At 31.3% G+C, this 27,544-nt stretch overlaps 1 protein-coding gene across 2 annotated transcripts; it reads right to left on the bottom strand.

Annotated features, from left to right (window-relative positions):
- On the bottom strand, positions 1-27,544 carry LOC130453385 (PDZ domain-containing protein 8). 2 transcript variants are annotated; one of them, XM_056793094.1, is made up of 13 exons: positions 27,243-27,544; positions 26,195-26,398; positions 24,865-25,057; positions 24,595-24,805; positions 24,359-24,513; positions 21,899-22,239; positions 17,177-17,372; positions 16,648-16,829; positions 12,563-12,750; positions 12,207-12,501; positions 11,911-12,142; positions 10,595-10,866; positions 1-8,653 (listed from the first exon to the last, which is right to left on the bottom strand). In XM_056793094.1, the coding sequence occupies exons 1-13, from the start codon at positions 27,402-27,404 to the stop codon at positions 8,450-8,452; spliced, it is 2,835 nt and encodes a 944-aa protein (XP_056649072.1). In that variant the 5' UTR covers positions 27,405-27,544; the 3' UTR covers positions 1-8,449. The 2 variants fall into 2 exon arrangements, with proteins under 2 accessions (XP_056649072.1, XP_056649071.1); XM_056793093.1 differs by having other exon boundaries at positions 10,595-10,881; positions 27,243-27,531.

Raw genomic sequence — 27,544 nt, 5'->3', positions numbered from 1 at the left:
TTTGTTATAAATGTTTATTTCAAGATAAAAACATGAAAAGAAAATGCTTGTATAAGATTACTAACAAATTAACATTAATAAGTAATTATCACAATATATCTTAGGACTACTAAATACCTAAAGTAGGACACTTTTAATAAATATTAAAGTACCGCAACTGCGAATCAAAAATAATATGTAATTTTACTGAAACAATTTTATTAAAATATAATTGGAAAAAAGTTCAAAGATAAAATCGATGGACATTGAATATTAAGTAAATAATATAAAAATTATTGATTCGACTATATAAGAGATTCGGTAAAAAGAAATTGGAATAGATATTAATAAATATACTGACGTATAAATTACTTTTCATCTTGTGTATGCACCATGCAAACAATTTTAGTAAAATAAATAACTACTGTCTTTGTTACGTAAAAATTATATACAGGGTAATTATTCAATGGTAGGTGGCGTGAAACGCGAAATCTTTTTTAATTAATATAAGAATGGTCCCAGAAGTACCTGGTCTGACCTAGAGATGGCGGTAGTTGCTTGAAAATTACCAATCCATACAGCATATGGTTTAAGTTTGAAGACGCCACGTTGTTCAGTATTTGTTTGGCAGCCATCAATAGTGAACGTTTTTAGTGAATTTGTAAACATGGAAAAAATTGGTCATCGTTTTATGATACAATACTTTTATTTGAAAGTCATAAGCCCAACCAATATAAAATCTTACCTAGATTCTCTAGGCGAAACTGCTCCTTGGTTTTCAACAGTGAAATATTATGTAGCTGTACATTGCATATTAAATGAAAATTTGGGCATAAGAAAGCTGTGCACACGATGTGTGCCGCGTCTGCTCACAATAGAATAAAAGCAGCGTCGTGAAGATGCTTCCATCAAGTAAATGGCAATGTTTTACAGAAATGAAGCCGAATTTTAGCGTCGTTCCATAACAATGGATGGAACGAGGGTCCATCCTTTCACCCATGAGACAAAAGAGCAATAAAAACAATGGACTGAAAAAAGAGAACCAGCTCGAAAGAAGGCAAAGACCGTTCCATCAAGACCATGGCGTCGTTTTTTGGGAAGCGCGTGGGATAATTTTCACTTGAAAAACGTAAAACCATCAACGGCGAGTATTATACGAATTCATTGTAACGTTTGAGCGTACAAATCAAGCAAAAATGGCCGCATATGGTGAAGAAGAAAGTGTTTCATTAAGAAAATTAAAGTCTGAATTGCTACCTCATGCACCGTATTCGCCATATTTAGCTCCCTCGGATTCTTTTCTATTTCCAAAATTGAAAAAATGGCGCGGTGGTCAAAGATTTTTCAACAATGAAGAGGTGATATCGACAATTCATAACTTTCAAATTATTTTGGTTCGTCTTCTTCTTGTTCTTCCTTTCTTCTTTTTATTCATTCTGAGTTCAAGTAAAATGCATCAATTGCGATGTATCGCATGTCATCTCGTTGGTATCAAACGAATTATTCACTGTTGGTGATCCAGCATTAGAGTACAACTTGCCTTGACGTTTTGTACATGTCAGAGGACAAAATAGTCCCACTTTTTGCAACCACATTTAGCGCTGCATACCTTTTTGAAGTTGCAAAAAATTGCGTTCAGCAGTTTTTCCGACAGGAGTAAAGTTTGAACTGGTTCTAATGTATTGTTGATAAACTTCCAACTCCACTCTGTAGGATCTAGCCGGTAACCAAGCCACACAAAATATTTTAATATATCTGATCTAAGATGTACATACGCGGCGTTCTCATGCATATTATGACGATTACTTTTACAATTTTTTCAATCGTAATATTGTGACTTGTAGGAAAAAAGTATTGATAGATTCTTTATAGATAATTTTATGATCTACAATTTTTGTCTGAAGTATTTTTATGATACAACTTACCGTTTTGCTAAAAATCTAATTTTTTGCCATACATTAAAATGACAGGAAATTTAAAAATTTTATCCATAATTATATTCTGAACAATTTCACTTATTATCAGCTTGTTGTCATTTTATGTATCTCCACTCTTATTTTTTTGTCTAATTTGACTGGACTATAAGTTATTGCAAACAAATAGTTTTTAAATTTTTGAACAAATTACTTAATATAAAGCCTAATTTTAATTTAGTGATTTAGATTAATTTTCAGCTTAAGATAAAATAGTTTAAATAAATCAAATCATAATTAAAATAAGATGTATAGTTTCTCTCACATTCACTAATTTTTGTAGTTCAACCACACATGAGAATATAAAAATTAAATTTAGAAAACAGTTAATGTATTCATCTTACTGTAATTGGGTTTCTATTATATAGAACAAGAGCCAGTGACCAATTTTAGCTGGTCATTTCAAAAGTCATGAAACTTTTCACACTTAATACCTACAGATGCTGAAAAGCCACTTCTGGCAGTCCTATGTGGCCGGGGTGAACTACCTTAAATTTTTAAAGAGGGTCAGAAATAAGATTTATTTTTGTTAAACTATAAGTCATAAAATTCTAGGAAATTACTTTCGACAGTATTGTTACTTCATAAAATTTTTGCCAGAACATTTACATCCTAATTGTTGACAGAACATTATAAATATTTATAAAAAAATCCAATTTTGTCATTTCATCATTCTTGAAATTTTAACAGAATAAATAAAATAGATTAATAAGTCATAATATTTAATGCCAGAAAGAAATTCCATCACCAAAAGTCTGCCAGAACGAAAAACGCGTCCGTGCAAGTACGAGAAATGCAAATGGCTCCTATGTCAGGGCCAACTCCAACAAACCTTCCTATAGAAAAAAAATTTCCCCTTATCCTACCCAAAAATACCCTTCGAAGTTCCCTCTTTTTTGATCATTAGATTTTTGGTGCCTATTGTAAAATTTGCTGCTTTTGAGATTGCGAATTAATCCAACGATATTGCACCTTTCAAAGGGTTATGTGTCTTTAATATAGTTTTAGAAAAAGATGTACACATAAAGGAATACTCTTATTTTTGGAAGTACTATCAAATCCACAAATTAATGTAAGTAGTACTGGGTCACTTTATAGAAATCATAATTTTGTGCAAATTATGGCTATAATTTTGAAAATTTTTAATCTTCAGATAGCAACATAATTGTCTTAAAAATTCAATATGTGTGGAAATTTTATTTTTATCGAATTTTTGGCTTGAAAACAGATTATATAAACCGAGCGGACATGTATTTGAATAAAAATAATATTTATTTCAGTAAAACTACATCTAATAAATGAAAGTTTCGCAAAATTTTAATTGACTAGATTAACAAAATGCACATTTTACGATCTTTCTAAAATTGCATTGCAATAAACAAGTTGGCACTGTTTTCTACTATGTTCTCAAGGCTTAACAAAAACTTAATCAGTGAAATAATAACAGTTCCACAAAATCAAATGAAAATCATCATGTGCTGGTGGTTGTCGTACTATATATTTATTGTGTATTTTTTTAATTAAAACTGTTTCCATATTTTGGCTGACAAAATAAAAATTACCAACTTGAAAAATTTAAAATAACGTTCATCAATTTATTGGGGAAATTGAAGTTTAAATCGTTCTCAGCTATTTTACAAAAACTTCTAGACTTAAATATAAATTCAGTGTAGTGAAAACTTAAACTAAACTAACAACAAACAACTTGCAACATAACGAACATGCATTAAATTTTGATATACCACATATTTTTTTATTTCTTTCAATGTATAGATATAAATTGTTGTAAAATCGAATCCACAAAATACTGATTATAAAAATTGATTCACCCACTTTATTATTTTCTAATTTGGATACTCATATTTAATATACCAAAATGAATAAAAATGAAATAATTTTATTTTCAAATATACTACCTTCACTTAATTTATAAAATGCATTCCGATTCATCCCAAATGCTCTAGCACTCTACTAAATAATAAGAGTTTAACGGCCAACGACATCATTACAGATTGTAGGGAAGAGTGTTGAACCAGGCAACAAAAAAATTATTTGGTTGTAAAAAATCTGTGAAGGACTAAAAACTGATACATCCAAAGGCTGCAGCTTGTTCGAGGTATGCGGAGATAAGGTAATCGTAACTATTCCCTTTGATGCTTTTGCAATAACATCAACAGAGAGGTATGACTCATTTTTATTTAGAAGCAAAAGTATGCGTTCTTCCCGTGCAGGTTTGGCGTGAGCTATATAATGAAATTTGAGAATAGCTGCTCGTTCGACCACCTATTAGGTGTTGCTCCACCTATAGAACCTGGAGGAACTTCAGCCATCATTCTTTCTTTGAAAAATACTCTCAGGAATATTAACATAGGTGGAATGTGATTTCCGATAGCATTTGCAGCCCCAATAAAGGTTATCAAGTTGCCTCTTTCAGCTGAGATACAACCACCCACTTGTTTTACCCTTTTTTGGCTACAATATGAGATGATATATGTACAATAGACAGACCTTTTTCTTCTATATTCCATATTCTAGGGGAAGAAATAGGCCAAACCTGTTATGAACATTTTCCACGTTGTCAAAAAAAGCTTTGACATTTACTTTGTTAAAACTGGTTGATCGGAAAAGACTTGTAGCTTCGGGCTTTCTAATTGACGACAAGGAGTTTTCACCCTGACTATGTCTTTTCAAGTGTCTGTGATTTTTTTGTAGTTAGCTTCAGCGTATTTACATGCTAATTCCCTAACGCCTTTCTTAGTTAAGCCACAATTCATTTTCGAGACTTTTAAAATATAATCAAAGTCAAAATTCCAGTAGTCTCTGAAAATTATGTCCTTAAACCACCCATACTTAACATTCGTCCCCATTCGCAAAATATTGTAACAGATGTAGACTTCAGTGATCAAGAAAGCATCCTTACCAACGAAGAATCTAATCAAAAGAACACATGGCAACAAGTCAGAAAACGCAAACGAGATAAACCAAAAAGAGATCCCGGGACCCCCAACACACCACCAACCAACTGCAAAACCAAAACGTATTACAGCAAATCCCTACCCAATGAAATTGTTAAGATCTCAGCTCACACAGAAGAAACCTACAGAAATTTGATAAGATATTTTAAAGACATAAGACATTTTCACTACTCTATACCACCCGAAGATATCAAAGCTGAATTGTAAAAGGCAGGTCTAGATCTAAAAAAAATGGACATATTGCTTGTATCAGAAATGCACTTCACTACCCTAACAGTATTCAAAATCCCACAATACTCCATTATCACACTTCTCAACCAGATGGTACTGCTCACGAAGGTTCAGCAGTAATAATTCGCAGGAATATCCCCCACCGTGAATTACAAAAATTTCAAACAAACAAAATACAAATTTATCGCAGGTGGTGACTGGAACGCCAAACATACGCACTGAAGTTCCAGACGCATTACTACAAAAGGACGAAATGTACTGCGAGCAATGACAGATAATAACTACGATTACCTATCCAACGGAGTCCCTACTTACTGGCCAAGTGACCTCATGAAACTGCCTGACCTCCTGGACTTCTTTATAACAAAGGAGTGTCAAGAAACGACTGCATCGTAGAATCTAACTTTGACCTTAGTTCTGATCACACTCCTGTTATAACTAGTATAAGAACAACAATTATCAAAAGGGCACATCCTTCTTAGCTAAACTCAAAAAATACAAAATTGAATCAATTTCGCTACTACTTAGAAGACAACCTCAACCTCCAACTCCGACTAAAATGTACTACAGTAAGCAAAGTCCTCGAACGGCTCCTACTTGTAATGCGGTATTCCTAGACATCTCTCAGGCCTTCGATAAGGAGTGGCACAGGGGTCTTAAATTAAAAAACTGCCTTTCAAGTAATTACTACCTTCTCTTCAAATCATACTTATCGATTAGGACCTTTTCTGTAAGATTTTCAGACCAGAAATCTAATTTCTTTCCTATTAAATCTGGACTGCTTTTCCTTATATATACATCAGATATACCAGTAACCAACAACACTAAAATGGTTTCATTCGCTGATAATGTAGCTGACTTAGCTACAACCGACGACCTATTAACAGCTACTGAAGATTTACCAAACCATATCGACCTGCTTAATGAGTGGTACATCAAATAGCGGACTAAGATCTAAATCAATACAAGTCACCTTCACCATGCGTCATAATATATGCCCTCCAGTAACTATGCACACCATACGAACACCCATAGGAACTGAAACCAAATACCTCAGCCTTCATCTAGATCAGCGACTTACCTGGTAAAAACACATTGAGGCTACAACTACAACTACTGTGATCAACATAATACAAAGGTTTCAATTCAAAACACTAAGAAACCAGACGCTCCGTGGTATGTTAGTAATCATACCCTCCAGACTGATTTCAACATTCCCTACGTTAAAAATGAGATAAAGCGTATAGCCATAACATACATCAACATGGCAAACCATGACAACGAGCTAATAGAAGAACTATCCACTAACAGTTCACAAACGAGAAGACTACGTAGAACTTGGACTCCAGGACCTACCACAACTTTGAAAAATAGAATATAAGGAGTAGCATCAATGAATGGTTCCCTTTAAGTTAAATACAGACAACTGATTTACTTAATACTCACATGTGGTGTAGATTGTAAATATACAAATGTGATAATAAAAAAACGAAGTGACCAATATTGTTGCTATTGTTGCCAACTATTTAATTGTCGAAAGCGAATATATGAAAATTGTAATGCATGTATACTCTTTATATTATGTGCGAATTAAATAATAAAGTAAAAATTAGCTTTCTAAAAATCTTATCAATAAAATATAAAAAGAAATAAAAACTCTTTGTATTTGTGTTCTAAATAAGTACTGTATCCTATAATTATAAGTTTTTAAACTATAATACAAGAATGTGCTCATCGTTTTTTGCTGTAAGTGCAGATCATCTACGAGATTTAATATTTACAGTGTATTTCACCAATACATACATACACATATTGATGGTTAGATGGATAAGGAGTTTACGTCTCATTTGTTACCCAATTAATTTACTTGAATATCGTTTAAAGTAATGAGTCAGAAAAAAAGCAGGAGCCTCTTCAACGGTCTATAACAGTAATACAGTTGAACATCTTTACTCCGAACTCCTTCTAATCCGAATACCCCACCGCTCGCTTTTTCACTTGTCACGCCAGTTACTTATTTTGAGTGGGTAACATACGCATCTATTCTTTGTGTTTTTACATCATGAAGACTTTTCGTTTAATGAACAGAAATGAAACAAAATTAATTTGTACTTAATTTGATGATTGTTTGAGGAGGATCCGAAATTCATTCCCATAATTGACACTGGAAATTAAAATTGGGAATAAGGATTGTTTTGGGTCCAAGACAAAAATTTAGAGTTTTGAATGGAAAAACAGTGACATATTCAACCCTAATAGGGTCCATTAATCAAAATAGAACATTAAGGTCATGATCATTATTTTCTGATTATAATTCTGTAGTGCAATCAATCTGTTTCAAAGGAAACAAGTTCAAATTTTAAATTCAATTAGGAGATTAGAAAATTTGTGAAATAATGTGCAAAGAAGGAGACCTGCTCCCAATTATGGTTTCAACATTCAGATAAGTGGATATCCAGGGTTACTTTTGAGAAAATTGATTAAAACATTTTAGTTATACAGATATTTAGTAATGAAAAGTCAAACATATGAAGATTATTGTAAGATTGTAATAAAAGTGAGTTTTGGTCGCTGTTACTATAAGCCGCACATCATTTTTATCAAATTACAATTGTCCTGGAACATCTACATCCAATAAATAAAAGCCAGGGCTATTGGACAAAACTAACTGAATAAATAAAATCAACTACTATGGTTGAAGAAGTACATTACATTACCAGACTGAATCAATAAAACAATATGGTAACATGTGAAAAATTTGTACCTTTTCTCATTAATCAATAACTAGAAATATATAGTATGGGGATGATTTACTATTACTATTTACACTATATATATTAGTGAAATTCACTTTACCAAATCTTTGACTTCTTAAACTTTTAATCACCAAAACTTTTTGATAATATATAAGAGCAAGATAATATAGAATTGTGAATAGAAATAATTATGTTTTAATAGAGCAATAATGTAAAAATACTTATACAAATTAAAATAATAAATACGGAATTTAGAATGCAGAAAATGAACAATTCACTTATTTTATTATTAACTCTTAGACCTAAAATGATAGTTCCAGAAGTAAATGGCTCTAAAAAACAATCTAGGTACTTTTTTCTAGGACGCAAAGCTCTAACTCATTGTTATTGCAGTACGATTTGGATCATTTTTCAATATATCACATATGAAAGTTTGGTGTTAAAAGTTGAAAATGTCAGATCAACCATACCAACACTCTTTTTAGTAAGAAATATTGACTATGTTTTTTCATTATAACAGAAAATCTTGATATATTTAAATAATTTTCTCTTGGGTATGTTGCAGACTGGAACAGTAATGCAACATCAACACTGATAGTCCGTGAACTTTTGCGTCTGCTTTTCCCATTAAAAAAGCTAATTTCGCTTTTTCGACCTCCGATTCCTCTGATCCTATTTGTTTCGAAAGATCCATATGTTCCATTGTAACCGAATCTAGAGTCTTTTTCAGTTCAGTCATCTGAAAATGAAAGGAAACATTTTTATTTACATAATAAACAAACTGTAAAAAAAATAAATATATCAACTCATTAGAGAAAGGCGTGAAAATTATGAAATAATCAATACAGAAAAGAAAGTGAGAGAGAGAAGAGTAAAACGAGAAAGTCGCAGACAGAAACGTAAATAAAAAAACTGAAGCAACAAAGACAACATGAAATTGGCTATGTGGGAATAATTAACAGGAAATTTTTTTGCTCCAGTAAAAAAACAATTAATCTGAAGTCATCTGATTAAGGACAACTATTCAGTGCAACAGAAATTCTATCATATAGCTGCGTTATAATTAGCTTGGCGAGGTGGGAAAGCTGATACTTGCTAACAAATCGAGTTATAACTCTGTATTCAACAAGACTTGCAAGGTGGTTCAAGAATGTGTACTGGAAACAAATTTTTGATAGAAAACAATGACAACACATTTGTCCTGTCAGATTAATAAAAAAATTGATGTCAAAAAGGGAACTAATATAAAAATCAACAGATTATTCCTAAGAATAAATCGGAAGTGATCACTGGTATAATATACCTATTGGAAGAAAATTTCAAAATTGTAGAAAATCGTCTGCCGAAGCGATTGGCTTCAATACCAAGGAAAAAAATACTAATCACCCCAATAGATTAACAATGCCAACGCAATAAACCTTACTTGAATATTGACGATGATCATAATCAAATTATTAACAGCATGTGTATTGAAAATGCATCTTCATCAGTTGTAATAATAATGTTCATTTGTAAGAAAAATTACAAATTATTTCAATGTACAATATCCAATAATCAATATTTAATCATTTTCATTTCACAATCATCTGAAGTATAAAGAGAACAATGAAAAGGAAAGAAAAAGTTGTTGGTCCATTTACATTTGATAATATTTCAACTTTGATATAACTTTTCAATATTCAATAATATAAAACCTAATTTCATAAAAATAAATGTTTCGAATGGGATTATCTCCTGTTCATTTAAGTATCAATCTAAAATGTATTAGGTAAGTAAATAAAAACTTAATCAGCATTAATACTGCGAATTATTTTGCCCCTATCTTAACTTTCTTTCTCTTAATCAATAAGTTCTTGAAATTCACTTCGGTCAGTATTTACGAGAAGTTTTTAAAACACACTTTTAGTAAAATCTACAAATTAATAATTTCAAATATGTTTTATACATTTCCGGCAAATAATTATTTAGTTTTGCGGCAGGTTTGAATTTGATACACGCAGTTCGCGACTAGTCGGCATCAGAAAATGCCATTTTTGCCAATCGAATAAAACAATTGTTGTTATTGAACTTAAGTTCTAAATCAGAATCGGATGATGCTGAGGAGGAAATTTTTGTTTTAATCTTTGATGAGAAGAGAAAAATAGTGGGTAATTAAGGAAAGACTTGCTAGTCACTCACATGTGTGGCACAGCAAATTGTACTACAGCAGGACACGTCTGTGAGTTCACGCGTGTAGTGTCAGGTCGCGATACGTCGTTAATTTGGGTCAATGTATGCAATCTTGTAGATTAAAAAACTACTAGGCAAACCTTTCGAAATATTTGTATATGCAGCGTTATCAAAGATATTTTGATAAAAATACTCTTTAATAAAACACTATATGTTACTATTGTAAAGCAAGAATAATTAGCTACTTATTTTTGAGATATAACAACTAAGAAAAAATATTTATTGTTATTGAAACAGAGTTTTATTTTGATATTCATGTTGTTGGTGATCGATTGATTAATATAATTAAGCAAAACATATTTTGATAAAGGCCAAACTAGGGCGAAATGTCAATTTTTTACCTTTTTTAAAAACTAACTTTTAATCAGAAGAGACATAAAATCAAGACGATTTAGTATCAAAAACATATAAAAGGGTCTAAGAAATAAAAGACGGTAATTAGTTAACTTACAATTAGATTAATTTTTTCAACTTTTTCTTCGTGCGACATGTGTAGATACATTTGTCTTCCAGTCTCTTTGGCAGCATCCATTAACGTCTCATCATTAGGACACGACATAATCTGATCCAATAATCTATTAATGCAATCTGAAGCTTCTGCCGGGTTCTTCTGAACTTCTTCAAGAACTTCAGGACACATTAAAAACGGATTTACGATTACCAAAGATTGTTTTCTACTTGGAGTTCGTTGGGGGGACGGTGGCAAACTTCTTGAAGTACAACCTATGAATGGAGATCCTAAAAAATGTGTGTTATTTTGTAGTGTATGTATGTTGGTAATGGATTTTTCAAAAAGCACTAGATCAAGAAAGAACATATATCAACTATGTCATTACATGATAAACGTTGTTTGTTGGTTGTATTCAAACTCAATTAGATATAACACATCACACAAAAAAAAATAAAAATATTAGACCTAAGAAGAAAGAGAGAGAAAAAGACAATAGCTTATAGTCTTGAAAGAAATAGAGAAGCTCAAGTCATTCTAAATTTGAGATTACTTGAAATTTTAAAAGCCCCAGTCTACCTTTCAAAAATCTTACTACAATAGTTCAGGCACATGATGAGAATGACTGATTAAAAACTCCTCTATATCGCATATAATAATAGAAAATCCCAAAAACACATGGGAAGACAACATCATAGAGGCAATGAGCAAGAGAGGTGTTACCAGAGAGTGGCCTTGGATTAGTGTTGTTAATTGAAATAAGTGACGAGCTCTCTGCCAACTCTTATCTCCATGACAGAATGAGCAGCATGATGTAAAAGTATGACAACTTGTTTACCAGTTCTGATGGGAGAAATATATGAGGACAACATCATTGAGAAAAAAATCTTCTAGAGAAATCTAGTTCCTGTGTTGCTGATTGAAACAAGCCGTGAGCTCTCTACCAACCCCCGTATAGGGGGCAGGGTAAAATGACGTGGCCATCGTAGTGAACTAGTATATCTATTCAGATCTGATAGAAATAACACATCATGGAGGCAATGGAATGAGTGAAAAAGTAATATTCTGGCGGATGGCCTTGATTAGCGTTGCTGAAAAACAAATGCAGAGCTCTATGCCAACCCCTACTTTCAAGGTAGCAAACATGGAATAAAGTGAGTAAAGCTTTCTTTTTTCCATTATTTGGTCGCTTCATTCAATTTTGAAGTTTTGGAAGTTCAAAATAAGATCAAATATATACGCTAAAGTAATAGAGGTGCTAATTATAAATTGCAACTGTTAAAAAAGTGAAGGTGTTGATTTGATAGTGAACGCATTACCTGGGATGGCTAAATTATTAACACTATTAACTCTTTTGATGCCATTTCCAAGTGGTTTTGACTCAGTTATCTCTTCACCTATATCGGTCATAGCAATTTCGGGTCCTTCAGAAGAGGAATGTTCAGTTTTTGAGTTTGGATTGCAGCCATTACTCATCTGACATTTTACTATGCATTTTTTATGACAACACAAACCACATTGCTTGCACTGTACTGCATCCTTCAACCATATCTAAAAAAGGCGCACATATTGAAAAATAACAACCTTTATTATGCAAATATTAAATATTGTTTACCTTTTTTGAACAAAAATCACAATGAGTCGTTCTATGGAATTGTGTCCTAACAAAATCGTGTTGCATTCCACTGGGAGATTCATCAGGTTTAACATCCTCGGTAAAGTGATTTTCTGATATCTTTTGTTTCAGTTCGATATCCTCGTCATGTGTCCATACAAATGTCAGTAGAATGTCACCATAACAAAAAACATGTTCGAAGCCCGAATGCAACAGAAGAGGATGAGTCTGATTGTTTGGGACTATGTTGTTCGGCGGCAAAAATGAATAGCATCGCATATAATTACCTAAAAAGCTGCAATAAAAGAATTATAGATTTATGATGAAAAAATTATAATAAAAATCATTTAATTTACCTATTACAACATTCTCCTAGAACGTGGCTAAGTGGTATGTTGGTGTAACCTAGTAAAACATCTTTTTCATCAGCAATCGTTCCCCATACGTTTATATTGAGATATTTTAAAGAATCTTTCAGAGAAAACTGAAAATCTTCGTTGAACTGAAGTACTGTACCAACCTGAAGTTCTTTGCTTCTATGGACCTGCAAAATGGTATATTAATACAATTCCACATATTTGTGGTAAAAATACTCTTTGGACTATGCATAAATATGGCAATCAACGAATTCTGTTAGTTTCAAATCTATTCTTAGATACGTTTGTATAACAACTATGTCAACAACTTATTTATGAACATTTTTCATTCTGTATAGAATATATACTACCTGTATACCAAAAAAAAACCACAAGAAAGTAATTATTTTCTAATATTGGTATAAAAATTTATACTCTTTAATAATTATCAAAATAATTTTCTCTGTGTTATTAATTGATAAAATATGGTTATTGCATGGTTTGAGAAAAAAATAGTTTTGGGTGGTTTATATACAACTTTTATTATAACTTATTTAATTCTTTGATCAATATTTATAGAGAAAAAAATTATTGCAAATTCAAAAATTTCGTAGGTAGTTCAAACATTTCAGTGAGGCCGCCTTATCGCGTGATGTCATAGGTATAAAATAAACACTAAACATATGATACAAAGTAAATACGATAGCTATTCTCTAGGTTATTTTTAAACTTTGATAAACTAAAACACCTGATAAAGTTTTTTATGATGCCAAGAAATTCGAATAAACTATAAAAAAATGGTTTGAGAGTGTTGGACGTTTTGACGATCCTGCGAGATGTATTTATTTAACTTATTTTAATATTTTACAGTAATTAAGTTTAATACGCTTTTAATTTTTAATGTGATTATGTAATATATATATATATATATATATATATATATATATATATATATATATATATATAAACCTACAAATGGTTTATTCATTTTATTCTTATATATAGAAAGATGTTTTATTTATACGTTTATACGTAACTAATAAATAAAAACTATATTATAACAGCACACACTACGTTGCCGGCAACGACAACGTCGTGATCATTAAGCAGGCAACTGCTCGTTGTTTTTGTTAAACCAATGCCATCACAACTGAAAACCAAAAAAAATCGTTTTCTTATGTAGTTAAGAATTTGAAATTTTTGAGATTTTCAACTTTTTTTACTTTTTAAAAAATTTGCCCCATATTCATTGCGCAAGTTCTAAACTATCGGTCTTGTAATGTTTTCAGCGTATATGGGAACTGTCATTGTTCGCTCAATGACAATAAGTGGTGTACGGCGACCATACATTATACCCCCCAAAAAAATTGAGTCGTTCTTGTCTACCTGGTCCTTGCCAGACCCTTTCCTGCCGACTATCACGGTGGAAATCAAATCGGGACTCGTCGGAAAAAAATAACGTTACGCCATTATTGTAAAGCCCAATCCTTGTGCTGTTGAATCCATTGGAGACGGGCAGCTATTTGTCGTCGTAAAAGTGTAGGCACTCTTAAAGGTTAGCAAAAAGTGACTTCGAACGACCGTTACCATTATAAATCGGTTTCTTCAGATAAAATTAGCTATGTAACGATCTTCCCTCTCTGATGTAACTCTGGGGAGACCCGTGGCCGGTCCAGTTTCGCCTCACCTCAGCGCAGTCTGTGAAATATTTATATTAGAGAAACCTTCTTGGTGTGAGGCCACTATTCTTGCTCGATCAAATTCAGATATCATATTACCCAGTAGTTTCAACAAAATTTAAATGAACTCGCTATCAAGTTAAATCGTTAAATCTGATTTCTTTTACAAAAATTCATATATTTACAGACGAAAATAATTTTTTATTACGATATTGTTTTTATTTTTATGATAAGGTGCCACAAAGTTTAAAAATAAAAAATGGAAAACTTAAAAGTTTATTATATATTTATAATTGGTTATGGCTTTACTGTTTTCTAAAATATTCTCCATTGAGATCAATGTAATTTTGCTGCGTTTGGACCAATTGTCGAAGCATTTTTTCATTCCGATTGAGGTACCTCCAAAATATGTTATTTCAACACATCAACCGCTTCTTTATGTGTAGAAAAACTTTGACCTCGCAATTTATTGTTGCTCTGCGGAAATACTAAGAAATCATCGAGTTTCCAACAATGTACGTCGGATGACCAATCGATTCGATTTTACGACTGTTCAAAAATGTTTTTGTTTGAACTGATGTATGAGGCTCGTATTGCCGTGATGATTCGTTTTCTGTGATTGGTTTGGAATACTGGTGTACAAGTTATTCCGAAAAAACAGGCGACCATTTGCTTCAAAGTGCATCAGATGCGAACAGCTTTTGTTGGATTTGACGCATCTTGTCCACGGTCGATTTTTGTTTAGTTTCAGGTTCATATGCTTAAAGCCATCATTCGTGGCCTGTCAGAATCTTATAGACGTCTTTTGAATCACCGCGATTGAATTTTTTCAGCATTTCTTTGCACCAATCGACGACCTTTTTTTGAAAGATTGACAAATTATGCGATTTCCAATACAACAAATCTTTTTTACAGCCAAATATTCATGCAACACTGAATATATTCAAGTGGAACTAATGCCCAAATATGCCTACATCTCAATGTATGTCACAATACGATCTTTCAATATCAGCTTACTCACAGCATCGATGTTTTTCTGACACAACAGCCAATTTTCTACGACCATGATTGAATTCGAAAAATCGGCGAAGCAAGGTGACTCTAGATGGTGCCTCATCACCAAAAGTGTTGGTTTAATCCACCTCAAAAGTTATAGAAACTCATTGCACGAAAATGTTCGTAATTCAATTCCATTTTTTGACCAAGCTGAATGTTTCAAGTATCTGTAAACAACTCAAATAGAGCACTCGTACGACAATCATATTTTATAGAATCACATCAAAGTTGCCATATCTCAAAATTTAAATAGCAGCCCTCTTTGTTAGCGCCTCATTGTATATTGGCGCTGTTATGAATTCATGTGCAAGCGTGAGTTTAGTCTTATCGGATATAGACGAAGCAGCAAGTGAAGAAGCAATGTCACGCCCCATTTGTATTATATTTGTTGAAAATATATTTCATTAATAAAGTGTATGAAATAAAGCAACTCAATTGGTCCTTTGAAAAGAAAATCATTTCAGGAACACGAATTGGATAAAAAATGTGTTAGTGTAATTTACATAAATGATCGAAATAATAATTGAAATTGGGATGTTGATGAGAAATAGAAACAAATAGAATCATCACTGATAGACACCATGTAAGAATGTCTAGGGCAGGCGAAAAGCACAGAAAAGGATTGGTTTGACGAGCAATGTAGATTGAGGAAAGAGAAACCAGTCAAGATTAATAAATCAAAGCCAATATAGCAATAAAAGAAGATATGATGAAGCAAGAAAACAAACAAAAGCAGAATACCTAAGAAGAAAAGGAGAAACTGGAAGCAATAGAAGAAAAGGAGAAAATAGTATCACAGTGGAGATTTTAAAAATAGGTGGGTGATAAAAAAATTTTGGGAAGAATGGTTACCAAATGATTGGAACAACACTGTAAGATGCCCTATCTATTAGTAACGTGACAGGACCTGCTGCGAGAACTACAGGGACATAGCACTACTGGATGTGCCCTACAAAGTTTTGGCCAGGATAATAAGAGAAAAAACTGGGAGTAATTCATAACCAAGAAGTCAGTGAATATCAATTTTTTTAAATTTCAAATTAAGTAGAGTACCGGTGTAATAGTATAGGCACTGGGAAATTATTCAATGTCAATATGAATGATTTTAAAAATCAGAATCTGAAGAAAATTATTTGTTATTCGAAGTTTCCTATAATTTATACAGAAAAAAATTGAAAAGATGATGTAGCTGAATGAAATTATTAAGTGATTGTTTGAAATTTCTTATTTGTTTAATGATATTTTTTATGTTTTAAATGTATTTAATAACAAAATTTTTTCAGGGGTTTTTGATTGACCCTTTGAGAAAATAAATTTTCAAGAATTGGGAACATTGGTGTAACGACTTACTTCTGTATTTAACGGAACTTCTACACAATTACTTTCTATATCCGTTCTTGTTATTTCTGGTAAGTCCGGCATTGAGGTTTTCTTTATCAAAAATGTGGTTTGATTGGCTTGATGTTTAAGATTGGAATGTTGTGGTGTACTGGGATTACTTGATGTTGGCGTGTTTTTGGCGCTTCCAGTTTCTTAAAATAAAATATGCAGTGATTATCAAATGCACAAGAAATGTTAATTTAATCACAATAATTATTCATTTTCATCAGATGAAAATTTGTAGCAACTCGAAGCTAAAATTCAAAATATTTTTGTTGAATTGAATTTTTTTCAAATCATTACTGGTGTCTACTGAACTGAATGAATGTAGATAAATAATATGGAAATTACCTGTTTCATTATGTCGAATTTAAACCAAAAAATATCAAGTAATAAATAATAGTGGCCCTTAGTAATTGTGTATTATTGATATTTATAATTGTATGTTGTATTATGCTGATCTGCTACTATTTAGTATAAAGTGGTTTATATTAATTACCAGAAAGAGATGTCTTCCGTTTCCTCAAACTAAAATTTCCAATAGTTTGAGCTAATTTTGTCATATTCTCATTTGTTGGTATGATTTTCGGTACTCTCTTTTTTGTATCTTTAGGCGCTTCAATCATAATAAAATTTTCTTGTTCAGTTTGGGTTAATTCAGTCTCTTCCGGCAGTTCCGGTGTAGGACAAGTTACCTTGAAAAAACAAATCATTACTATATCATTGACATCTAATTTATTTACATGTAAATTGTGTATTATAAACATAGAACCATCTGTTGTACACTGTGTCCCATTTTGGTTGAGACTGCACTGTATCTCGGCTATTATTAAAGGTATAGACATGCAGTATTCGCGACATTGTATCACTTTTTTGTAAAACTTTTAAAGCCAAAAACAGAAATATTCCAACAAGTTTTTTATAAAAAAGGGATTCGTTTCTTTGAATTTGCTTCAGACATAATAAAAACCGAGTTTGATTTATTGAAGGTTGATTATTTTTCTCAAACAAAATTTTTTTAAATTCAACGTCGAGTAACGGAAAAACGGACTTTTTGAGGTAATTGCATATAAACTTTTTAAAAGTACTTTTAAAAAGCTTTAAAATGAGAGTTAGTAGAACTCTCTAGCATAAAAACAAAGGAAATTATGGCCGAAATAAAATCGATTTATATTTGTTTATAGAAAAAACTAAATTTCACCCTTAGCAATAGTACCCATATTGCAATAAAAATATTATCCAGTGATGATTTACTTTATTTACGTATTAACAATGATTTCAGAAAGTTTGAACGATTTAGAATGCATAATTTCGAAAAAAAATTGTGTTCAAAGTCGAAAAATCATTTTCGAAATTTCCCCTTTTTTTTAAATTATTGAAAAACTTGGAGATTTATATAAAAATTGATACAGAACAAAAACTTAATATTTTTCAACAATTTTGCGTTTTTTAATATCTTTGTAACTTCTAAAATAACTGAGATATAACCTTACAAATCGTATCCAAACGTATGACTGATACCATCGTCTAACCATTTAAACGTTACCCTTTAAAGAGGGGTAAAGAAATTTAAAACGCTTATAATCTTATAGGTTATATAATTCCCAATGATTCTACGTTTTAAGCTACTAAATTTCTTGAAAATTAACGGAGATCTGACCTAAAAACTAAATACACTTTTTAAAAGTTTGGTGCAGGTAAATTTTGGAGCTTAAATGAAAGTATAAACATTGTGTAAATCTTTCGAATAATTTTTTCTTTTTTTTGACATAAGGGATAATTTATAGGGGTTGAAAAATGTTAATATACAATATTCAAGTTAAAAGAGATAAAAAATATCAATTCGATATAAATAGATCAAAAAATTGTATAAGTACGTCTGTGAATTTTTTTCAATTTTTTCCGAAATAAGGGATGATATATAGGGGTTGAAAATTATAAATACAAAATATTGAAGTCAAAACAGATAAGAAGATGTCCATTTAAAATAAATAAATCATCGAAAAGAATAAATACGTCTATAAATAGATTTTTTCAATATTTTGGAAATAAGGGATGAATTATAAGTGTCAATTTAATATAGGGAAGCTACCATAAGGTAATTAAATATTTTTTTTATTTTATATTAACCAGGGGTGCTTTATAAGGGTTTATAAGGTTATATACATAGAGCGGGGTTGAAAAATTATAAATACTAAAGCATTAACAACTTAAAAGTAATGTTCTTAAGATTGGGCATAAACAAATTATTTTCTGAATACATTATTCTATCAAAACCTAATCAGAAAACAGAAAAATCCATATTTATGTTTGTTTACTTAATAGTAGGCCATGAATTCTTTCACACATGCATAAAAAATGTTTTGTTTATTGCACACCTGGAAACTAAGTCACAGAGTCAATACAAATCAATAATTATGGCTGAAGGTGAAAACAGAGAATTTCAAAATTTTGAAAAGTAGAATATTGTAAAATGTTTAAGCAGCGCTGCAATTATATTTAAACAGGTGAAGAATCAGCTTGTTTTATTTTGTTACAAAATTCAAAAAATAAATAGAAAAGATCTTATAAGGTTTCCAGAAAGACGTTAGTCATCTCGGGCTACGGTATCTCGGTTAAAATCCAATCTTTTAAATTATGGCTGCAATTAAAAACCTTGGCAATCTCATGTTGAAAGAAATGAAGCTGGCGAAATTAATGTTTTAGCGTGTGTGGAAGCAAGACCCCAAATTTCCTATAAATGAAGATTTTGGAAAAAAAGTGATATGATCTGACGAATCCCATATAAGCAACATCGGCATATTTAATAGGCAAAATACAAGATATTGATATCAAGAAAACCAGCATATTACTTTTGAACAACAACAACAAGGCCGATTTGGTTTTATTGTTTCATGTTTTGTATTGAGACTAGAATTGTATAAACAATTTTTGAGGATTGCTCAACTGCCCAGCGATACCTAAATATATTACAAAATAATATGCAAGAGTTGCTGGAGGACATACCTTTGGAACAGCGACATGAGATATATTTCCATCAAAATGGAGCACCCGCTAATAATTCAAGGGTAGTTAGAAAATATTTCAGTGCTAATTTTGGTAGACGCTGGATTGGCACACACGGGCCAATCAGATGATCCCAGAGGTCACTGGACTTAAGTATTATAGACTTTGTATGGTGATAATTAAAAAAAAAGATTCATACAAATCGGTACAATAATATAGATGAACTCCGAGCCTCAACCGAAGAAACATTCAGAAACTCACAGAGGCTTTATAATTTTAACTGTCTTAAGGCGAATTGAAACTGTATGTGGTTTATGTATAAGACAAAATAGACGACAATTTAAACAGTTTTATTAAATTTATATGTTTCTTCTTCGTTTTTGTAATAAATTTTCTCATTTGATTCTTGTAATTACATTTTATGTTAAAGAGTGATATTTTGAGTTTATTTTTAGAATATAATTAAATAAATAGGTTTAACTTACATGGAGTTTTAAGAAAGCAATAATTAAATGCAGGTGTGAAAGAATTCACAGCCTATTATTAAATAAACATAAATATGGATTTTCTATCTTATACAGGATTTTCGCCTTATATTTCAAGAACAAAAATAGTTGGAATATTTCTGTTTGTTGCTTTGAAAATTTTACAAAAAAGTGATACAGGGTCGCGAAAACCTCATGTCTATAAATAATGGTAGCTGAGATACAGTCTCAACCAAATTGGTACACAGGTACACTTACAAACAGAATAGAAAAGCTAAGTATATGTTATGGACCATAAACAAAAAAATTAATACTTTTTAAAGAGAGATATTGACTAAAATGTAATGTTACAAAAAAATATAGGGTTCTATATGCTGCCCTGTTAATATACAAGTTTTAGAACAGTGTAAACTAAGAGTCCTCATTATAGCTATCAGTATAGTTTATTTTTTTTTTTGAATCAAACCAATCTTGAAATCGAAACCCTGGTGATTTTGTACTAAATAAGTACAAAATAATAAACAGAAAAAATATATGTTGGAGTCAGACAATAAAAAACAACTATAAAACAGAAATATTTACTAATAAAGAGTGGAATAAAAATCTGGAAATAAGTGATTACCTAAAAAAATAACTATTAGGTATTATACAAAATTAGTATTATCTGAAATAAATAAAACAAAATTATGGATCCACTAATGGCCCTAATAGCATTTTAAATTCGTAGAGATTGAGAGGCTAGTAGGAAGAATAAACCCTTCAATCGTTCCACACTGATATTAAATATTAATCTAAGCTTTTATCTTGTTTCTTACAAGCTACAAATCTAAGAAGCTTCACTTTATATGTTTGCCTAATCTGACGTACCAAAGAGATCATGCAGACACCCACATATCTTCACCTGGTGATAGAAAGATCAGTCTATTAAGTTATTCTCAGAATATCAGAAGAAGGTACAGGAAATGAGATAGTGTGGTACATCTCTTCAGTGGAAGTTACTAGTGGAGTTATGATCAAGCAATTAATCATCATTGAGGTTTTTACCGTAATATTAATTAGAAAAATAAGGAAAGGATATTTGAGGCTGGTAATCAAATGTTCACTACCCTTAAAATAATGAGCCGACTTTCCTGAATCTGGAAAGAAACTATCATAATTGCGACATAGCATTTAACTTCTATGTTTATCCAAAGCTTGGAATTGCTGTAGGAAATCCAATGATCTAGGTAACAATACTTTTTTAAGATTTTAGTTATATTATCTATAGTTGCGAAAAGTTTCAAATGATATAGAATAAAAAAGTTTAAAAGGTTTTATTGAATAGTAAGAAAATTATAAATATAATGATGTAGATAATATACTGAAAGGAACAAAATGATTAGTTACGTTCTAGGTGCCAGTTAATCACATTAGTCTCATCTAAACTAAAAAAATTAAAACCTGAACTGTAAAGAATCCTGCCATAACCAAACACTGAATGTTACTTTTATTTTTTTGACAAATATTCTTGTTTTGTAAACAACATGGCAAAGTCACTTTGTTACTTCGCTAGGCCATCGCCGAAGGTGAAAATCATTGTTGAATAGATGTTTGAAGTAATTACATCGTTTAATTTTCTTGCTCTTTGAACCTGAGTTTTGGAAAAATATTCTCATAGTTGTAAAAAGCTAATTCAACAAGTCATTAGCACATAGTTTATTTAACACTGATTAGTAAAACTAATTATTTACCTTGATTTCAGTCTCCTCTGAATACTTTGATTTGATACTGTAATTTTCAGCCAACCTTTCCACTTTCAAAGTAACATTAGCAGCTGATATGGATTTGATAAACTTTGCAACTTGAGGTACCGATTGAACCGTACGGTTTTCTACGGCAAGTACTATATCATTTTGCCTTAGGCCCGACTTGTAAGCCGTACTTTGGGGTGTGACGCTATCAACTAAAACCAATCCTTGTTCTTGTTTAAAAATTACACCTAGTTGAGCTTGTCGAACTTTCGTCATGGTTATTTCAAGTGTCATATATACATTGTCATCTTTATGATATATAGAGATCCAAGGTATTAAATCTAAAAATAAACATCATTGGGTGATAAAAAATGAAAAACAAGATCATCGTTAGAAAGAATATAGCTGTACAATTTTAAATAACAACTCAATAAAAGATGTTTAAGTATACGAAGATATATAGAAAAATTCTTAGCCTACTATAGAACCAAACAAAATTTCAATGTCAAAATATTTTATTACTCATCATATTCTCCTCTTAAATGGATACATTTATTACAGTGAAACTGCAGCGTCACTAGACCTTTCAAAAAAGTGTTTCTTCTCGCTCTGCAAACCAGACCTCCACAGCTTTTATTACCTCCTCATTGGAAGAAAATTTACGACCGTTTGAATTTTTTTTCAGTTGAGAAAAGAGATGATAGTCGGACGGAGTCAAATCTGGTGAATAAGGTAGGTGTTCTAGTAATTCACACCTTAAATCACGAATTTTTTACATGGCAACATAAGACTTGTGTGCAGGGGCGTCGTCCTGCGAAAACAAAACATCTTTGGATAGCTTTCCTCGTCTTTTCTGTTTAATTGTTACCCGTAGAGTGGTCAGTAATGTGGAATAGTAATCTCCAGTTATTGTTCTACCCTTATCCAAAAAATCAATCATGATTAACTCCTTGGTAATCCCAAAAAACTGAAGCAAGAACTTTTCCAGCAGAGTTTTGGACACGAAACTTCTTAGGTTTTTGGAGAACCAGAGTGTCGCCATTCCATCGATTTGTTACTTTGTTTCTGGATCGTTGAAATGTACCCAAGTCTTATCCATCATCTTCAATGAAAAATTTACGTTTTTTGAAGCTTGCAGCTCAATGTTTCACGGTCGCATACGAAGGACATTGATCACCAAGGGTATTAAGCATACCTTCGTAAATCTGCTTACCTCTTAACCCTTTTAAATACAGGTACTTGATGGTGGCTCGATACCTCAATTTTTCGATTTTCCCAATTTCGGTGGACATATTTTTTCTGTTAATTTATTGCGTAACTCTGTTTACTTTTTTGATATCAAACTTTACACTGACACTTCTAATAAGTTATTGTTCGTTGGTATGATAACACAATATTTTGTTTATGCATGGAACTAACTAGACATCAATACATCCTCGTAAACACAGTAGTTGCTATGTTTTGTATCTAGGTGATGATTCCGAACTAGAAGGAATGGTCTAATGAAAATTTGTTGAAAAAAATTAATAGCAGGCAACGGCCGACTGGAATATACAGGGTGTTTCAAAAAAGTGTAATCCCGTGTCTAGGATGGATAGAAAACCGAAAAATGTTTGGGGTTTGTTTGGTAAAAAATGTTCGTAACGCCATCCGTATTCAAGATAAAGGGCGTTGAAGAAATAAAATACGTATTTTTTTACGATTTTGCTGCAACTACTTGCAACATTGTGTTGAAGTTTTATAGCAATATGTTTTGGAAGTTGATACATCCAATGAATCTGTTTTTACGAGTATGTCTGACTCTCATAGTGGACGCTAGTTTCACAGTTCGTACTGTACATAGTATTGAACATAACTTTATGATTATTAGATTTATTTAAATAAAATTTCAAGTGAACTTAACCATCATTCAATTTTACACCAAAGATACTCTTGATAAAACTTGATACTGTGTACCGTTTTCGGGATATTTAGATTTGAAATTTACGGAGTAGTAACCGATGCTGGTATAAAGTATGGATAAAATAATTATTTCTCATTATTATTAATTAGTAAACATTATCTGAATTGACAATTCTTTGTCACTTTTGTCGTTTTAAATGCATCCTTTATGTAGTGATTTATTATGAAATAAAATAAAACTTTATATTTGATTGAGCTTCTTTTTATTGCGAGGGAAAAGGCCACAGCCAATTAATTTGCCACAGGCCTCGAACAGTCTTGTTACGCCACTGTGGATCAATATGATTCAAAACTCTAGTCAATTTCCACTCCCTCTAATAAAATTGTTTGTTGAAATTAGTAGTTGAGTACGGACCTGATAATAAAACCAGTAGAAATAAATCAAGGAGTAGATATAAATTTACAAGACCAAAGTTCACATTGCTAAAAAATCTGCACTATGAGAAAAATCTCCATAATAATAAATAAGAGATAATTTTATTTATTGAAAATACTCACCCACTGCCATTGTGCAATAAACATTTTGAATGAGGGGAGGTAAGGAGAGTCTTGACACTTCAACACAGGTGACTTCCAATTGTCCTTGAGGAACTATTTCGTTGTCTTCTGCATCCAACTGACATGGATCCGTTTTGACAAAAAATGGTTTGTATCTACAAAAATGAAAATTTTACTCTATACAAATTTTTCTCATAACCCATTATTATTGAGTACATATTATATTAATTAATTACCTTAATTTGTAGTTTGGCAAAGTATGCTTTCTCTTAATTGCTTTTTTGATCTGATTCACAATGAGATTTGTTATATTAGATTGTAGTTGCCTTCCTTGAAAATGAGATTCTACTTGCAAATTTAAAAGGGGTTCAGAGAAAAAACTAAATGACCAATGAGTGTAGGGTTGTCTGGAAAACTGAAGTCTTGCTTGTCCACTTATTCTTTTCACTAAAATGAAGGTTTTTCATAAATAGTGTTGCAGTTTCTTTTATATTTAATGATCTAACCTTTTATAGACAGATAAGCGGTTTTTCCAAATTTCATTTTGGCATCAACACTTAATAAAAAATTTCCTGTGTAATCCAAATCAAGGCATAAACTCACAGTTTCAATATAACCTTCCCTCTTATCTAATTTGACTGTATCTATAGTGATTTCTTTTATGTCAGGAAATTCTGTCCCTAGGTGCATATCCCTAATCTAAAAAAGTTTACTCCTTTAAACATACTTTCAAGACATTGGCGGGTCCACCGGAAGGGGGGTGGACGAGCGAGACCGGACCCCCAAGAGTGAAAAAATATAATAATATTCTACAAAAAAATCAAACAATTTATATCTTGCAAGATATAAGTAGAATTTTTTTGTAATGTCAAATGCTAGTATTTCCTAAGAGCCTAAAAACTTTGTATTTTCTGACAGGCACCCCCTGCACTAGAGGGTTTATTATCACTAAACTCTAGATTATGGACAATGGTTGTTAAAATTTTTATAGCAAATAGTCTATGAGGTAAGAAGTTTATATACAAAATTTTAAATTGCCGAGATAACTAGCTTTTGATAAATTATTGAAAATGTATGTTTTTTAGCTTTATGTTAAACCAACCATAACTTGTTTACTTGTTTAAGAGGCCATATTGTATTGTGTCATGCATGACGTATCCGATGTTGCCATTAATCATTTAGGGATCGGATTAGATCTTGATTAATGAAATTTTCTCAAGAAACTATTACATTTACAATTTTTAAAACACTGTTTAGCTCGAAATTTTGACACAGAGTTAGTAACACTATGGCCTGGTATGTTTAGTCATCTTTTGTTCGCCTTACTGTTGAGCAAGTTAGGTTTGGTTTGGTTAGGTTGGGTTAGGTTAGGTTGGATTAGATTAGGTTAGGTTATTATTTTATATTTCATTTAAAACCTGAACCAATTATAAAGATAACAATCTATAAGTACTATGTGGGCAGTACTAATATACACTCAATATAACTTTAGTTTTAAATTATTTGGAGAAAGGCTCCCTCAACAGAAAAAGGTCTTGCAACACCTTCTGGGGTTGTGAAGAACTCCTTACTATGTTTATGATTTATATTGGTCAGTCCCAATTTCCACTCAACATAAGCTCAAACTTAATAAGGTCCTCCCCGAGTATCTCCTCCCTCTACCGTCAGCAAATCACTATAAATCAATAGTACATAATCTAAAGTTTTGCCCCCCCAACCCCCCTCCAACCAAAGCAAAATGTTGTTCACTTTACTACTTTAAAAAAATAAATTATATATTGAGAAATAGAGAAAAATAATCTGGAAATCAAATACGTTCCATTTCAAATCACTTACTGTAATGCTATCAAAAAATTTTCCTATTGTAGTTTTTGTTAAAAGTTCATCAAATTCTAGGCTCAATTTCTTATAGAGCCACCGTTTAATATATTCTGAATGCCTCAATTCGTGGAATAAAAACTGTAAAACTAAACTAATAGGCAGACTAGCTCCTTTTCTTTGGTCTGTCACATCTTCAGATTCTATTTGTTTTTTTATGTCCTGAAAATTTAAATAAACTAATATGTAGTAGTGTTTGGAATTAACAAGTAATAAAACACTTCATAAAATATTTGAATAATTAGTCCATAAGTTCTTCAATAAATAACAAATGTTATTTATATTAATGTTCATTATAAATGCCACTTTTAATTACTGTCAACAGTATTAAAAGTGACTGTTTACATGAAGTGTGTTGAAAATATTTTTGAGATGGTTTTGTATTTGAGTATTAAAATGCATTTTGAGGTTTAATGTCATTCCAAAATCTCATATAATATTATCAAAATAAGGTAGTTACTCAAAAAATGTTGTATGATATTTGTGATAAAAGTGATTTTATTTTATTCATTACATTGTTCACTTTGCTCCCCTCATTTCACAAAATTTTTAACTCACAAAATAAAACATCACTTTTAGCACTCACATCATAAATAAAATTTATGTTTAGTAGGGCATAGTGTGGGTCTAGTTATTTAGTAACTAGGTCTCTACTGTCAACCTATATCTGATAATTTTCCAAGAAATTGAAACAAATATAATTAATACTGATACATTTACATAAGAGAATTTGGAGAGCTGTACATTTGGAAAAACTTTAGATTAAACCCACAACTAACTGAACATTTTAGTATTTATAATATTTGGCCTAATCTATTTATAGTGTCTAAATTTAACACTACACTGATCAATAATCTACACAAACAATAAATAAAACACAATCATAAACCCACGAACCTTCATTTATGTTAACAAAAACGTTTTAGGAATAAACAGTAAACATTAAAATTAAGAGTTAAGGCCATGCAAGATTAAGCACTAATCTTGTTGAAATTACAATAAATACCTGCGGTAGGTTGTAGTCAACTGAATTTTTTGTTACTGAAGGCTTTGCTATTGGGCTCTTTTTTAAATAAACATACAAAATATAATACTGTACACCTAAAGTTAAAATTATTCCGAATAATACTGAAATACAGGCCAGAAAGACAGTAGCAAAAATATCCATTTTAATAAGCTCAACTGCTACTATCACAAGAGCTATTAGACCGAAGAAATATAAATTATTATTATTAAAATCGATTAATTACATTATGAAACCACCTTTTCTCAAAAACATTCTATTTGTTTTTGTCAAACATAAAGCTT

Source organism: Diorhabda sublineata, chromosome 2, assembly GCF_026230105.1.
Source record: "Diorhabda sublineata isolate icDioSubl1.1 chromosome 2, icDioSubl1.1, whole genome shotgun sequence".
NCBI lineage: Eukaryota > Metazoa > Arthropoda > Insecta > Coleoptera > Chrysomelidae > Diorhabda > Diorhabda sublineata.
Note: the sequence above shows the minus strand (reverse complement) of the source record. Positions and strands in the feature narration are given on the sequence as shown.

What these genes read in the sequence shown, in the direction of transcription:
- LOC130453385 (XM_056793093.1), bottom strand. Translation starts at nt 27,404, where the DNA reads ATGGATATTTTTGCTACTGTCTTTCTGGCCTGTATTTCAGTATTATTC. An exon ending in ACGGAAGACATCTCTTTCTG is followed by an intron (nt 16,830 to 17,176) that starts GTAATTAATATA and finishes TTTTATTTTAAG; the next exon opens with AAACTGGAAGCGCCAAAAAC. An exon ending in GTGATTTTTGTTCAAAAAAG is followed by an intron (nt 12,143 to 12,206) that starts GTAAACAATATT and finishes CGCCTTTTTTAG; the next exon opens with ATATGGTTGAAGGATGCAGT.